General features: G+C 42.5%; 1 protein-coding gene across 1 annotated transcript in view; it reads left to right on the top strand.

Annotated features, from left to right (window-relative positions):
* The window catches only part of MTUS2 (microtubule associated scaffold protein 2), a 354,305-nt gene that overhangs the window by 225,734 nt on the left and 110,034 nt on the right, over window positions 1-18,537 (top strand). The window contains exon 4 of the mRNA XM_063429511.1: window positions 7,509-7,673. Within this exon, the coding sequence (XP_063285581.1) occupies window positions 7,509-7,673 (165 nt within the window). The remainder of the gene's footprint in view (window positions 1-7,508; window positions 7,674-18,537) is intronic.

Raw genomic sequence — 18,537 nt, 5'->3', positions numbered from 1 at the left:
CCTCCAATGCCCTTCTTCCTTGCAATACGCGCATTGATCCCTACTCAAAGGCTCCCTACTCCATCTATTATTGCCTCTATCTGGGCCCCGTTTATCTACGCCTGCGATCGCTACCGCTAGCATATCAGCCTTTTTACGCATCTTGCGCTCTTCCTCTTTCTTACTTTCTGTATCCCTGTTCATATAGACCTTATTTGCTACCTCCATTAGTTGGGTGATGGACATACCTGCAAACCCTTCTAACTTTTGTAGCTTGCGCTTAATATCTCCGTATGCTTGGCTGACAAAGGCGGAGTTAACCATTCGGGAATTGTCTGCGTCTTCCGGATTAAAGGGGGTATACAAGCGGTATGCCTCCAATAATCGGTCATAAAAGACACTGGGCGCTTCATCGCTTTTCTGGATCACCTCAACTGTCTTCGACATGTTAATGGCTTTCTTTCCTCCGGCTTTCATGCCAGCAATTATAGCGTCTCTATAGGCTCTGAGTTGAACCATATCAGCACCATTTACGTTCCAATCGGGATCGGTGTTGGGATAGTGTGTCGCGGCCCATGCTGCTGGATTGGCTTGGTTCAAAGCACGGGCTCTATCCTCTAATGCTTTAATGGCTGCTTGATTTATTCTTGTCCTTTCCTCATTGTTAAATAAAGTCATTAGTAACTGCTGGCAATCAGCCCATGTCGGATTATGCGTCTGTACTATTGAGGTGAACAGATCAGTCATAGCTTGTGGTTTCTCAGTATACGAGGAATTATGGGTCTTCCAGTTTAAAAGATCGGTTGTGGTAAATGGGACATATACGAAGACTGGGTCAGCGTGTGCCATTTGACCTGCGGCATCGATATAAGCTGACCCGGGATTCAGACGAAGAGGCATCTGATAGTGCTTTAATTGTTGGGCACCAGTCAACTGTCGGGTTTGGATGGGGCTACGTAGAGAGGCGTCAGTCATGGGTTCCGGTCGGGGAGAGATAGGGTATGGGGATGTGGGAGGTCGGTTTTGGGAAAAGGTCGTAAATAAAACACTTCGAGCCGAGCTAGATGAAGCTTGACCGGAAGTCTGAAGTGGCGCCAAATCAGGATATTCGTTTCTAATGGGGGTGGATTCTGGTTCCGGAAGGGGAGATTTAGTACGAGGGGGGGTGGATCCTGTACTGGAGGAGGAAGCGGAAGTGGATGAGGGTAATGAGGGGAGGGGTGCAGGACTTCCTGCGTTTGCGTCACTTCTTCTTAACGGAAAGTAAGGGGGCGGCAAAGGGATCTCGGACTCAGGGGGCGTGTCCAAAATGGGCCTAACACCAGTCCTAGTGGACGAGCAAGTCCTAGCTACCATGAGGCGACACTGCTCCTCGTGGCATGTCTGGAGCCATTTTGGCGAGTCATTTACGGCCTGTCTCCAACAGTCAATATAAGGAAACTGGCCGTAAAGTTCAGGCCTACCCGATACAGCCACGTGTAAGCGCTGTACCAGAGTTGGATCCAAACTGCCACGTGGCGGCCATGCCGCAACCAAAGTAGGCCACTCCCTAGTACACAAAGTGACCAAACGTACAGGAGACATCTTTACCCCAAAATCACAAACTTTGAATCCCTTTTTAAAATTCTTAACCATACATCCTAAGGGATCCGGAATCGTTGACTGCGACGCACCCATACTTAACAATGGAACGTCGTCGACAACGAATACTATACACGCGTACTATTCAACAGTCACACCCGTTTCCTCTGGCAACAGCACCACGTGGTACGGTTACCAAGTGAAACGTACACAATAACAATAAACACTCAGGGAATTCCCGTACACACACAGCTGTTACACCAGTCACTATATAATCAATATTATGCCCTTTGGCGTAACTATACAGTCACCCACGCTATAATTCTCTATATACGAATTACCCGTCTATAACACACCCCAGTAACATCGTCTTTTACAAATAGCGGTTACAGTACGGTTAGCATAGGTCAAAGCACAAGTTAAGGTCACAATACAATTATTAGTGGTTATGGTGTTAAACATGCAATGGACGACAATGATTAGTACTTATTATATAATGTCAGTAAATATACAGGGTTATGGTACCGTGCACTATAATACAGCAACACACTATTAACACTCTCGCTAGACGGCTGAGCTCGCGCTATCTAACAAGATATACACTTTACTAAAACAATCGTTAACACATTTACAATTCCCAACTAAACTATTGGCCAGTACCTTGAATGGACTACCTAAAACTATATACACCCGTTTTGGTTAGCCACACTGCCCAATCACCACATATATAGCGAGCTAGAGAACCGAATTTACACAGGCGCCTCTTAGTCGCACTATCAAAAGTCTAGTGGGTTCCAAATTTACACGCCTTCCCACTTAGCCCAGATAGGATGAGAACTAGCGAACCGAATTTACACAGGCGCCGCTTAGTCTCCCGGTCCATCCGACCTAGCGAACGTAATATACACCCTAGAACGCTAGTCTAGACAAGACACCGGTGTCCGGCTAGGGCTATTTACACCAGGACCCCGCCTGACTAACCAAATCAAACGGTCTGACTAAAGAGCGTTCGATCGAGCGGTGCGCCTTCGCTCCTTCCCTCCGACAGAGGGGGCAGATACACAGATTCAAAACCCCTTTGGGCCTACCGCACAATCGGTATACCCCTAGTGGGTCCTGCCGTCTAAAACAGCAGTTGTCTTACCTCCTCGTTCCTGAACCTGAGTTCACACTCATCGACGGGGACACCCCAGCACTTCTCACGTAGAGGCCGATGATCTCCTGGACAACAGACCAGTGGCGCCGAGACGAAGGGAGGTCCACGCAGAAGTTCAGGGGTGCAGCCGTAGAGAACGTGGGCAAAGATAGACCGTCTCACGCCTCTGCCTCTCAGCTACCGTTGAACGATGAGCTTCCCGGCCAATGCACCAAATGATACCGGAGAAACTGACGGAAGCCAAGCACAGAGAGATGGACACAGGTTTCTTCAGGAAGGAAGAGATTCTTTATTGGATCACCGATCGGGACTCAGAGGGACTAGCGTCACCAAAATACAGCAAAGTCTGAGTACTGAATACATAGAGTACATTCCTTATATAGCACTGTAGCTCCTCCCACAATTAACTACACCCACACATACCCTTAACCTATTTAATAAATAGAGTCTAAACTCATCCATCCGGTCTAACCACGTGGCTCATCTGATACAAAGGAGAGGGACGCGTAATTCCAGTTCTTACATTCCTGCACCTGGTCAGTACAGTGATAACAGTATCTTAGCTACGTGTAATTAACTAACTGATACTACAAACACATATGCATACATATGCCTTGTGGCAATCTTAGCCTGCTAAACTTGTATTTTACTGGAATTACATCACAATACGTTAGAGATTTACCAAAAGCGTATAAAAATATGGATAAGCAAACCTCACTGCATGCAATGTTGTTACTCAATTCCATTACATTTTGTTTAACACGTTTGTTAATGTGCCTTGTGCGATAGGCGGAATATATGCAGTTGTCACTCATTCCCCAGCACTGACAACACTGAATAGGCAGATAATTAAAAAGAATACAGAGCTTATCAGTAAGGGACCATTAACCTGAAAATGAACCCAAACTACATTGTAGCACTGGCTTTTTTAATTATCAGTTATTTCTCCCAAGGGCATCAATAGAAGAGAATGAACAGTACAATCATGAAAATACGAGAATCAACAAACAAACAAAAAAAAAAATGTATTTAAATTTTTGATTGACATATTTGCTTGAGGTTTGCAGAAAAAGCTTTCTCTCAGCATAACATACTAACACACTCCTTACTATCCAAGCATGGCTTGTTATGTATATGCATATGTATATTTTCTGTAAATGCCTATTCATGCACCCGTATTAGTACTTTTCACATTTGATGTAAGGTACTTGGCACCCGTGGTTGTATTTTGACATTTCAAAACATTCCAAGAACGTAAAAAAAAAAAAAGATACAAATAAAATTGGGTATAATTTAGTTCTGAATTAAAAATTTTACATCACATAAAGTTTCAAATGTACGAATAAACAGTGTCTGTTTATCTAAGAATAGATTTATATATCCATTTTTCAGCATAAATGTCATATCATTGGTTTTTCAAAGTTCAGCTACGTAGCAATAAATAAAATATAGGTGTAGATATGACTTGCAGTTATTAAGTGCATGGTACGCTATGTATTATTATTATTGCCATTTATATAGCACTAACTTTTTCTGCAGCTCTGTACGATATCATAAAGGGGGAGATTTAACAATAAATGAGACAATTATAAAATGTTAATGGAACAATAGGTTGATGAGCCCTGCTCAGACAAGCTTACAGTCTAGTGTAGAACAGAGATTTAGTGTTTTGAGAATTCTAAAGTTCATATAACCCCAATAGTTTCTTAAAATGAACTTTAGGCAGGTAAGATCGTATCTCTGCTCAGCACTGCCAGAGTTTTAAAAAAAGGTATTTTACTTACCTTTTCTCCCTCGCAGCGCCGGTCTCCACCATGAAGCTCCGCAGTGTTAATGATCTCAGCCAATCCAATGCTTTGCAACAGGAAAGCATTGGGAGGCAAGCGCGAATGCGCATCAAAACACTGCACTGCACCAATCAAAAGGTCTCTTTGGACTTTTTGACTGAAATAGCAGAGTTTTACTCGGAAGCCCCTTTAGTGGCTGTCATATTGACACCCACTAGAATCAGGATAACGCTGCAAAGATAACAATGATGTTCCTGAAGAACATTGAGATGAAGTGGTCTGGGTGCCTATAGTGTTCCAATAATGGGGCACTCTAGGCAGTGGCGTACACACAATCCATGGGCAGTGGCGTACACACAATCCATGGGGCCCGGTGTGAACCTGATCCGTGGGCTCCCCTCTCTCCCTCCCCTCTCTCCCTCCCCTCTCTCCCTCCCCTCTCTCTCCTGATCCGTGCTCCCCTCTCTCCCCCGATCCGTGCCCCCCATCCCGCCTAACACATACATACATACAGACACACACACAAACAACTGTAACCTTGTCAAGGGAGATACCAGGAAGGATGTTGAATAAATTGTGATATACGCTGGAATCTTTCTGAATCCCAATTGAGGAAACTAAATTCTCAACTGACTTATATCGTTATACTCAATTTGGGGCAGTAAGCGCTTCGTTATACTGCTAATTAAAATAGAGATTTTAAAATGGTGCAAATCACAAATAGTATGTTCCCTCCAATATAATGAAAAAATGAGACCACATATGACAGAAAGGCTGTAAGCAGCAACTTGAACCCGTAAAAAACAAACTAAAATAAAATAGGATACAGCATAGGAAAGATTAAAGTGAATGGTGCATAGTGTTAGTCAGGCCCGGCGCATCCTATAGACCAAGTAGGCAGCCACCTAGGATACTTCTTAATGGGGGCGCGAAAAGGCAGCGACTTTATTGCTCACTTGGCCCTCCCTCTTAAATTAGAGGGGCAAAGGTTTTGGGGTTCCACCAAAAGTTAAAAAAATTAAATGGCCGCAGGTGGCGAGGGAGCAGTGAGCAGTGATCTCCCTCGCCGCTTGCACGTCAGTCGCTCAGAAGCCCCACTGGACCCCAGGAACTGCATGCTCAGCAGCCCCACTGGATCCCAGGGACTCCATGCCAGCACTCCTAGTTGGAGGGCTGGGTGAAGTAAAATGTAAAAAAAAATAAAAAAAATTGTATGTGTGTCTGTTAGGGAGTTTGTATGTGTGTGTGTGTCTGTCAAAGAGCATATGTGTGTTTGCCAGTGAGAGTGAATATATGCTTGTCAGTGAGTATGTGAGAGTGTATGTGTTTGTCAGTGAGAATGTATCTGCTCTTGTCAGTGAGAGTGTATATGTGTTTGTGTGTTTGTCAGTGAGAGTGTATATGTGTCTGTCAAAGAGTATGTGTGTTTGTCAGTGAGTGTATGTGTGTCTGTCAAAGAGTATGTGTGTCTGAGAGTGTCATGGTTTGTGTATGTGTCACTGTGTGTATCTAAGTGTGTGCATGTGCCAGTGTGTATCAGTGTGTTTGTATGTGTGTGTGTGTTTCTGAGTGTGTCAGTTTGTGTATGTGCCAGTGTGTATCTGTGGGTGCAAGTGTGTGTAAATGTCACTGTGTGTATCTGAGTGTGTGTGTATTTGAGAGTCAAGATGTGTGTGTCGGTGTGTATCTATGTGCCAGTGTGTGTGTGTATCTGTGTGTCAGATACATATACACACACACACACACACACAGGTACACACTGACACAGATATACACACACTGGCGCATACAAACACAGATATACACACCTTGACACACACCGGCACATACAAACACAGATACACATACTTTGAAACATAGATATACACACCTTGACACAGATACATACACATACACAGATACACGCTGTGTTTTAAGGTGTGTGTACCTGTGTCAGTGTGTGTATCTGTGTGCCACTATCTGCCAGTGTGTGTGTATCTGCATGTCAGATTCATACACACTGAACACATACAAACACAGATACACACACCTTGATACACATACACATATAAGCACAGATACACCCACTTGACACACAGAAACTCACCTTGACACACAGATACATACACATACACACACACATAGAGATAGACACTGTGTGTCAAGGTGTGTGTATCTATGTGTCAGTGTGTGTATCTGTGTGCCACACTGGCACATACAAGCACAGATATACACACCTTGACACACACTGGCACAATTTTTTTTTTTCGGGGGGGTTCGACGATGTTGGTACACTATGCAAAGGGTTCCACGGGAAAAATTAATTGGGAACCCCTGGTGTAAGGAATACACATTTGTATTCCTTACACTATAGAATCCCTTTAAAGTCAAAAATTTGTTGCACTTTACAAAGTGTTGGGTGTGTTGTGTAAATCAAATAGCAAAATTCATTTTAAATATAAGTTATAACACTTAAAAATGTGGAGACGTGTGAGGGGAGTAAATATTTAAATTCATTTGCAAAACACTCTAGTGACTAAACCCATAAAAGAATACGGTAATAAACTTCACTTCAAATCATTTCTGGAAATGATTGACTGACCACCAGAGATTTTAAAATCAATGGCTATGTGCTCTTTTACTTCCAGGCCCTACGTTATACTCATATTGTGTATGTATACTTTATTCTTCACAGGGGAATTAAATATTATAATTTTAAAGCGCCAACAAATTCTGCAGCGCTGTACAATGGGAGGACTAGCAAACAAGTATTTGCAACAAGACGAGTTGGACGCACAGAAACCGAGGGGTTTGAGGATCCTGTTGAAACTAGTTCACATTCTAGGAAATAAAAGTGTTTATTAGAAGAAATCCCAATGTAATAAGAAGTATCTGTACCTTTGCTGTCTTACATTTATTACATAGCTTATTAGTATTTGTACATGTGATATTTACACTCTGAGCTCAGTTTCTCTTATGTATTTTTTATGTTATGATGATCTAATTAGTGCTGTTTTCTCTTCAAGCAGGTACAAGCTTTGCAAATGAAGAGCAATGTACTCAAAAGACAACTTTACCATCAAGGGATATGCCCAAGGGTACCAGTAGGACAGTTCTGCAAGTGTGCAGCAGCACAGCAGTGCCCCGCAGGAGTCTTCTTCCATCCCCGAAAACAACCATATCACCTGCTGGTAAGCAATTCGTGCCTAGAAAATTAGTCTACCATCTGTATTATTTCATCATGTTCAAAACTATTTATCATTATGTTAAAGATGTATTCCTAAAATAGCAGTAGAGAAATAATCATATTCCAGAAGTCCAGTATATCTGTGTGCATGATCATCATATCCTCTACTTACAGTGAACCAGTCACCCAAAAATATATTACATACATGATCCAGGATCGATATTTTGTATTAGGAAACTTGCTAACAAATGTACAGACTGAATGTTATAATTACCACATTTTGTTTTCTGATCTGTGGACTAAGACATTCTCCTAAAACACAAACATGGAATGGTACTATCAATGGCTTAAAGGGGACCAGTCACTTCCCATAATTTTTTTAATTTTTTTTGTCAATCTTTATTTTTGACGTGCCAGGATGAACAACAAGCTTGTAATGCCACGACAGCGATTGCAAGCTTTACAGTAACAAACTTAATAGAACATTGTCATGGATTGCAAACTAAATGCACATTTTTGTATATAATAAGTGAAACAAGATTTAACATTCTCGAGAACTGTAACATATCAGTAAAACCAGAGCAAACATAAACATTGCGCCAATCTTAACGTGACATGTGGTGGGTATGTGTTGTATGTGATGAAGTGAGCACGAGAATTGCCTACCATGTGTGTAAGAATATTTTACATGACTCGATAAACAGCTTAGCATGTAACACATTATCTAGGCTAGAGCAGGTTAGTTAACCACTGGTATCAGCTTCTGCATGTAATGACTACTGCATGGTGTAGGATTATGTCAGCATATGCTGTGGGTATGCATTTTATATGATAAAGTGGGCGCAAGAATAGCCTGCTATGTGTGTAGGAATATTTTCATGACTAAATAGGCAGCTTAGCATAGAACACATTATTTAGGCTAGAACAGGTTAGTAAACCAGTATTATCAGCTTTGCATTTTATGACTACTGCATATTGTAGGATTGTGGCAGCGACATTGGAGGGAAACAAAACAAAGAGGTCAGTTCAGCTAGATAGTCACAACCATTTAGCCCTCAGTAGGAACATGGAGGATGGTTTATGCGATTGTCATGAGGGTCTACGTGCTGAGCCATGACCACTGCAGTGACCAATTGAGCAGCAAGGGGGCAACAGGTAGGTGAGGTATTCCCCCAGCCCCAGACCATTGTGGAAGCCGACATCCTCAATCCTCGGACTTAGAACCTTTGTGTGGCCAAGTCCTTGCCTCCGAGGGGAAGTTGGAAGATCAAGGTGTTATCCGCCGCCAGCGGCGTGCGCTCTTCCTCCTGTGTGGGCGAAGTCATGCCTCGGGGGACTTTCAGCCTAGGCAGGCAGCTAGTGGCGTGGTGAAATGTTTAGGTGGGAGCGCTGCCTGGGGGTGTCACCCCTGTCGCCGTCTGTGGGCCTGTCTGTCCTCTGTTTGGACCAGATGGCAGTGGAGCGTGCCCGCAGCTTGTCACAGAAGGCTTGGAATATTGCGTACAGCTTGGCGTCGATGGAGTCTAGGTAGATCCCATGTGTCTGGCGAGTGTTTGCGAGACACATGAAGGGGCCTCTGTCATCTTGTGTAGTCGGTGCACCCCCAGATGTCTGCTGAGAGCGATGTGATGTTGCAGCAGGGCCAACATCACACCGGGTCAAACACCCAGTGGGGACTTGATAACCCCCACCGGTACAAAAGGGGGGGTAGGAGACCCGCAGAGTCACTTAGTAAGTCCGGCATCAGGGAGAGCAGCCACCTCTCCCTAGCTCTAACTCTAGAAGGCTACACATGGCGTCCCGGTCTCCCGGCTCCGACAGGCTTCAGTGAGGTCTCACACGATGCAGCGGTGCACCCCCAACGTAGGCAGTGCAGCCCGCTAAGCTTTTGGGCAATGTAGCCGCCTAATATACCCCCTGTAGCTCGTGCTGTCCATGTCTGCACAACTCGGAGGTTAAGCTCTGCCCCCCCTTCCTATTATTTTTAATATTATGTTTACTTATCTCTATAATTAAAAAATAAGAGATTGTGAGGGGTGACAAATAAAATGAAACGTAGAAAATAACGTATAGTTATCCCAGGGCTCAACAAATCCAAGGAGCCAGGTCGACATGGCGCCTAGGAATTTTGCCTTGGCGCCTGGGATATGTGAGCCCATTACCTTCGAGGCGGGCAGGAGGACAGCTGTGGAATTGTGCAGGCAGGCGGCAAGCTAAGATATTATAGAGGCCGGCGGTATGCTGGTGGATCCTGGAAGCTGGCGGTGCATATTGTTGCCCAGGGCCGCCATCAGGGGGTGACAACCATGACGGTTGTCACGGGCCCGGCAGCCCTGGGGGGCCCGGACTGCTCTGGCAGTCCTGGGCCCCACTCACTTTCCCTCCCTGCACACATAGATAGCGAATATCGCTATCTATGTGTGCAGCCGCGGGCCCCCGGCTCCCTGTTACCGCAGAGGGGGCCCAGGCAGAACACAGCTTCTCCTCTTCTCCTCTCTGCTAATAACTCTCGCGAGACCCGGTTGCCATGGCAACGCTCCGCGGGTCTCGCGAGAGTTATTGGAGGAGAGAAGAGAAGAGGAGAAGCTGTGTGCTGCCTGGGCCCCCTCTGCGGTAACAGGGAACCCGGGGGCCCCAGCCGCCCCACCATGCCACCGGACCACCAGGGATGGAATCTCCCCCCTCCCTAGACACAGGTAAGCAGGGAGGGGGGAGAAACAATTTAATTAAATTAATTATTTTTTTTTTATTATGTTAAAATGCCCCCCTCCCCCTCACCCCAGACTGCACATTTACACACATACACTGACACAACACACACACACACACACACTACATACACTGACACAGCACACTCTGCATACACCAACACAACACACACTCTGCATACACCAACACAACACACACTCTGCATACAATAACACAACACACACTGCATACACTAACACAACACACACTGCATACACTAACACAACATACATACTGCATACACTAACACAACATACATACTGCATACACTAACACAACACACACTCTGCATACACTGATACAACACACACTGCATACACTAACACAACACACACTATGCATACTCTAACACAACACACACTCTGCATACACTGACACAACACACACTGCATACACTAATACAATACACACTGTATACACTAACACACACTGCATACACTAACACAACATACATACTGCATACACTAACACAACACACACACACTGCATACACTAATACAACACACACACTGCATACACTAACACACACAGTGCATACACTAATACACTAATGCAATGCACACACTGCATTCACTAATACAACATGCACTCTGCATACACTACACACTAACCCACTCACTGCATCCACTATACTGACACACACTCTGCATTCGCTACACATTAACACACTCTGCATTCACTACACTAACACACACTCTGCATCCGCTACACACTAACACACTCTCTGCATTCACTACACATTAACACTCTGCATTCACTACACCAACACACACTCTGCATCCGCTACACACTAACACACACTCTGCATTCACTACACATTAACACACTCTGCATTCACTACACTAACACACTTTGTGCATTCACTACACTAACACACTATCTGCATTCACTACACATTAACACACTCTCTGCATTCACTACACATTAACACACACACTACATTCATTACACTGACACTCTGCATTCACTACACCCTAACACACACTCTGCATTTATTACACACTAACACACACTCTGCATTCACTAAACGATGCACACACTCTGCATTCACTACACTAACATACACTCTGCATCAACTGTACACACAGCATCCACTACACAAACATCCTGTATTCACAGTACACACACTACATCCACCACAAATTGAAACACTCTGCATTCACTATACACAGACACTGCGTCTAATATACACACTACATCCACTACAGACACTGCATCCACTAAACACATTTCATCTAGTACATACAAACACTACATCCACTACACAAACACACAATACATCACTGTACACACACTACATCCACTACTCAAACACTCTCTGCATTCACTACACATTAACACTCTGCATTCACTACACTAACACACACTCTGCATCCGCTACACACTAACACACCCTCTGCATCCGCTACACACTAACACACTCTCTGCATTCACTACACATTAACACACACTCTGCATTCACTACACATTTACACACACTCTGCATTCACTGCACTAACACACACACTACATTCATTACACTGACACACTCTGCATTCATTACACACTAACACACACTCTGCATTCACTAAACTATGCACACACTCTGGATTCACTATACTGACACACACTCTGCATTAACTGTACACACAGCATCCAATACACAAACATCCTGAATTCACAGTACACACACTACATCCACCACAAATTGAAACACTCTGCATTCACTATACACAGACACTGTGTCTAATACACACACTGCATCCACTACAGACACTGCATCCACTAAACACATTTCATCTAGTACATTCCACCACTACATCCACTACACAAACACACACTACATCACTGTACACACACTACATCCACTACTCAAACACACTCTGCGTTCACTATACACACTGCATCCGCTACACAAACACACACTCTGCATTCACTGCACAAACAGTATCTAATACACACAAACACTACATCCATTACACACATTCTAATTCACTTCCACTATACACACCACATTCAGTCCCGCATCATTGTCAGTGGACTAGGTAGGGCGTGGGCGGTCCCGGGAGGGAGAGGGCAGGGGGGGGGGGGGCCAGACCTTGTGCTTTGTCAGGGGCCCCAAAATTTCTGATGGCAGCCCTGTTGTTGCCGGGCGGTGAGGGACTTGTGATGCCTCTGCTCTGCTCCCTTGCACGCCATTTAGTGAGGCCGGGGCCGGAATAGACATATTCAGTGGTGGAATGAACATAGAGAGAGCCCTCATGCAAGAATTTATTTGGGCCACCCAGTCGAAAGGGTGGCTAAAATGTAGATCCCCATCAGTGTTTGTGTGTTTGAATGTAAGTATGTTTTTGTATGGAGTAAGTGTGAGTGAATGTAAGAGTAAGTGTGTTTGTATGTAGTGCCGGTTTTGAATGCAGGAGTGTGTATATATACAATGTTGGTATTGTAATACAGGAGGTGTGCTTGTACGCAGTTTGAATGCAATGGTGCATTTGTGTGTAGTTTTGGAGTTTGAGTGCTGAGGTGTATGCACATATACACATACACTGCCAAAAACATCTAAACACAATGATACACATGCGGATAAACAGACATATAGATACAAACACTGACACACATACAGATACACAGGCACAGAAAAACACTGACACACATGCAGATACACAGACACACAGAAACACACATATACAGATACACACGCAGAGATACACACACTGACACCCACTGTAACATATAATGACACACATACATACACACAATGACACACAGAAACACACAATAGCATACATACAGACACACATGCTGATCAAAATGGTCAGGTTTCTGCTAGCTATGGCTTTTGGGAATCAGAGATTTAGAGACTAACTGTAGCTGTGTGTGCATCCCTATTCTCTGCCTTCTCATCTTGCGTGGCTTGGTGTCTGTACCTGGGAGGAAATTACAAATTCTCACTTCCTCCTAGGCTTCCATTACATTAAAGGACCACTCTAGTGCCAGGAAAACATACTCGTTTTCCTGGCAGTAGAGTGCCCTGAGGGTGCCCCCACCCTCAGGGACCCCCTCCCGCCCGGCTCTGGAAAGGGGAAAGAGGTTAAATCTTACCTTTTTCCAGCGCTGGGCGGAGAGATCTCCTCCTGCTCTCCTCCTCCGATCCGCCTCTTCTCCTCCCCGTCGGCTGAATGCGCACGCGCGGCAAGAGCTGCGCGCGCATTCAGCCGGTCACATAGGAAAGCATTCCATAATGCTTTCCTATGGACGCTGGCGTGCTCTCACTGTGAAAATCACAGTGAGAAGCACGCAAGCGCCTCTAGCGGCTGTCAATGAGACAGCCACTAGAGGACATAGGGGGAAGGCTTAACCCATTCATAAACATAGCAGTTTCTCTGAAACTGCTATGTTTATGAAAAAATGGGTTAACCCTAGAAGGACCTGGCACCCAGACCACTTCATTAAGCTGAAGTGGTCTGGGTGCCTAGAGTGGTCCTTTAAAAAACGGGGCAAATTGAGCTGTTAACAGCTTTACTGCACACAATTGGACACCGCATAACACATGCCCATCAAATGTCCATAAGTGCACGGCCCTCCAGATGGGCATTCTGAGAGTGTTGGCCCCCGTGCAGCCGCATCGGTGTACCAGTGTAGTTATGCCGCTGATTGATGGGAATTCCAGAGAAGGGAAGTGTTTATTTGGAACTTTGATTAGAACTTTTTAAAAAGTTTTGAATTCAAGTGTTAAAGAAAATGCGTCGATCAAATTACTGAGATTGTGATAAAAGCCATGATTTAAACAAAGATATATGAAGAAAGCGAGCTCAGTGCAAAAGTATACAAAACAATCTTTAAATATAAACTCAGAATAAAAAAGTGCATACATGAAAATTATATGAGGTTTCGTCTCTAAACTCCAAATTATAATAAATTGAAATCTAAAGGGAAAACTTAGATTAACTTGGAAATAAATTATGATAATCTGCAAATTTTACACTATCTGGAACAACTCAGCTATAGCCACAGATTAGCTATCGCAGCCTGAATTTAGCAATTTGGATTTCCATTTGTTAAAATTTGGAGTTTAGTGAATAATTCATTTTGAGATAGAAATACAGCTAGATATAATAAAACCTACCATGTACTGCAAAAAAACGACAACTAATAAATAGAATTAAATGATGATCTGATTTTAATTCCAAAGATTTTGTTTATGGAATAGTGTATCGGATAGTATAAACATTTGTAGAATCCAGTTAAAAGATATATGGATGAAGAAATAAAATGAATAAATAAATGCAGTGAGACTTTCCAGTGATTCCTTTATCTTTTTGGGTAATGTGGCTGATTGGATGTAACTTTTGAAAAGGGACCACTATCTTTTGCGTTAAAATATGATGAAAATACCCCGTGGTAACTCTTATTCCAAATTCCAATTCAAGGTAGAACTAGATGAAATGGAAACATTCTCAAAGTCAACTTTGAACCTACAGTTCAGATACTTTGGCCTTAAATTTGAAATTCTCACCTTTTGTGAATAACTCTGTAAATGTAAGAAAGTATATAATCTCACGCACTGAAAGATCTACACAAATTAGATAATACTTTGCAGAGGTCTTGTAATTAGACTGGTGAACTGACTTAATAAAAAGAGAATGTCAAAATAGAAATATACAGCATATGTATCTCATTTGACAATGGATCTGTATATCAGCATAAACCTACATGGAATTTAGTGAGAATTTAACGTGAATTTAAAATGTAATGAATTGGGAAAAATGTCTAAATCAGCTGTGCTTCGCCTTAGCTACTCTAACCTTTAATCGGTATATTCACTTTGAATACTGAATTTTGTTAATAACCCTGTGAGTCCATTTTAAAAAAAATAGAAGAGGACTATACACTGCATTTTAAGTGATTTAGTAGAAAGACAAGGAGATAAATTAAAAAAAACAACACAAATATACACAAAAATAACTTGAAAACAGGGTACTCTGGAAGAGAAAAAAATACAATTGGGAGATAAATTGTATGCGAAAATCAAAGAATATATTAATCCACTATTCCTATATTAAATAAAAACGTTTTTTTTAGAATTTGTAATATACTATAAGGACAGTTGTTACAGTATTGGGTTCCTTGAAGTTTAGAATGTTTTTACTTTGTTGAATTATTATCTTTTATTTTTGTGTGAACCTGAAACTGAACAATTTATTACTGTTTGATCACTGTGATCGATAGACGCACACCTTCAATTTTACAGCAATTTTAGGAAATTGTTTTCTATGCTGGGTTGCTAATAGCAATGTCTGGATCTCGGACCCCATAGGGTCTTATTAGTTTGATTGATTCCAATTGTTTTAGGTCACCTTAGTATACACATGGCCTTGTGTGCTAAACATTGACAAAACTCAAGGATAGATTCTATTGTGATGACTGTTTTATATATAAACACATCTTACAATAACATTTTTATTTTTATTTTTTTATTTTTTCTGTAAGCCTTATTTGGTCTCAATGTGTCTTGTGTCCAGACTGTCACATACTATATTTAAATTATTTTAACTACCACAACATCTATTAGAATTGTGTGTATGTATTCAGTACCCTATCTGCAATATACAATATAGGAAGCAGGGATGAATAATGTGGCGAAACCAACCTCGCCACTGTACACTGGAGAAGCCTGGTTGCTCGCCTGCTCCCTTTAGACTATGGCCCTGCAGTTCAAACCTTTATTTTCCCTGCAGAAAGGCTTATTCGTGCCTTTCTGCCGGGGTGTTCGGTAGATTCAATCTACCGAACAAAGTAGCGATCTAAGGACCACCTGGGAACTGGAGTGTGCCGTCAATTGGCCACCCAGCAGCTGTGGTTAACCCAGCAGCTGCGGTTTAAGATGGCCTTTGTTCGTCGAACGAACACGTGGCGGCGGCCATCTTAAACTCCCGAACAGCGGTGTTATGCCGTCGAGGGTCTGGAACTAAAATCGGACACTCGACTAGGCAAACACCGCTGAGACCTCCAGACTTCCGTGGATTCGTGCCCCAACTACCGAACGAGCCGCCGTTCGGTAGAAAGACTAATGTTCACATGGGGAGTCTAACGAACACAAGGAAACTCACGGATGGCAGGCCGTTCGGGACTTTTTAATACATTAACAGAGACCGACCGCAAGGCCAAACCTCATGGAACTATTTTCGGTCACTTTGCCTGTGCGGTCGGTCAAAACTTTAAACCTCCATAACTCTCGAACCCCTGGTCCGATTTGGGTGATCTTTGAGTATGTTGCCCACCCAGATCAGGGCTATCAGGGGACCCCCTATTTAGGAGTGTACTCTAGGTATTTGGGGTACATCCAGAAAGTGGGGAAGTAATGTACATGATTAAGGGGATTATGTGTCATGCCGAGGGGAGGAAATGTGTGGGAGGTAATTCATGTGTGATTGGTGCATCGGGTAATGACTGTAAATCTCCCCTTGCATGGGAGAATCCTTTATAAGAAAGTTGTGTTAATAACCGTGTGTTGCTGCTTAACCCTGAAAGTGAAGTGTCGTCTCATTCTTGGGGGGAATTTGACTGTATGCCGATTGCCAGGAGTGTAAGCTGTTCGTAGGGCTTTTCCTGTTCGGCTTCTTCCAGGGTTCGTGTGTTTCCTGTTCGGAAGTTGGTGAATTTGTGTAGTTTGCAGTTCGGGAGACTGGTGATTGCAGTAGCTGCTTGTGTATCTGGAAAGGGGATTATCGCCTAAACGGGTTTTATCCTCTTGTGAGCGAAACGGTCCGTTACAAATAACAGGAAGAGTAACCCAAGGAAACAGGAATGTAAATGCTCTAATTCTAAAATCTTCTAAATGTATATAAAGTCTTTGAAATATGATTATAGCTAGTCTGTCATAATGACTTAGCCAGAATTGTAAGGAAAGAGTGTTGCATGTTTAAACTTAAAGGAACACTTTAATCACAAGAACCACTATAGCATAATGTAGAGGTTCTGGTGTTGCTATAGCATTGTAAATGCTTCCTTTTCAGAATAAAATGCTGCCTAGTAACACCTTAAGTGGCTGTCAATGTGACAGCCACTAAAGGAACTTCCTGGGTTCAATCGTGCAAAGATTCCGTGACTGATGTTTGGCATCTCCATGCTGTGCATTGCCAAAGAGGTGAGATGGTGATTGCAGAGAGAGCAAAATGTAAGTAAATATCACCTTTGCGTGCACTCTGAGGAGTTCCTTTAAAATGGTACTGTTAGTTTTGAGTTTTTCACTAAGATGGAACTTTATTTTAATTTTTTTTTATTAATTTAGACTTAAATGTAATTTAACTAAACTTTCAACACAATCAGAACATACCGTATGATAAAGTTATAAATTCCAGATACAATCACAGATCCACAGATATACACTCACAGACAGACACAAAGATATTCACTGCCATACACAAACATATGCAGATATGAACACACAGATACCAGTAAACACATATGTAAGAGGAAGATTATAGAATATGCGGGGAGAATGCTAGTGTTACATAGTCAAAAATTTTATTTATATAAACCAATATTTTTTTTTTATATGTAACTTGATTATTTGGTAAATTAGTTTAAAAACGTTTTCCTGTCAAACTGAAATTGAAATTTTTGACCTTGACCATGCTCCTGAGTTCTGATAAGGCAGAAAAGATCATACTATAATAATTGTAATGGGAATCTTGAACAGAAAGAAATGAGTTTCAGTATTTGTGGAGTATCAATGCAGATACCAATATTAAAGTCATCTACAAGACTTCTTATGACAGTACAGTTCATACAATATCTAGCTAGGTTTTAAGGGATCATTGTATCCCCATAGTAATAAGTAAACATCCAGACGCTCATTTCTTTTCTGTAACCTTTGGTAACTTGATTCTCTGCTCAACTGAAAATGTAATTTTGTTCTGGAGGTCCTCTAATTCATCACTTAGCAAATGTCACAAAGTGACAACAGATTCCTAATAATATTAGAGAAAGAAGCAGAGCCAGTATTTGTGCTACATGTCATCACTTGGTGGACCTCAACTTTTCAATCTAGCTTTTCCCGCTGGGAAACCCTGACAAAATACTTTAAACAATAGAAAGAGAACAATTATAAAACCAGTGACTCATTTTGTAAAATT

Source organism: Pelobates fuscus, chromosome 1 (genome assembly GCF_036172605.1).
Source record: "Pelobates fuscus isolate aPelFus1 chromosome 1, aPelFus1.pri, whole genome shotgun sequence".
Classification (NCBI taxonomy): Eukaryota; Metazoa; Chordata; class Amphibia; order Anura; family Pelobatidae; genus Pelobates; species Pelobates fuscus.
Note: the sequence above shows the minus strand (reverse complement) of the source record. Positions and strands in the feature narration are given on the sequence as shown.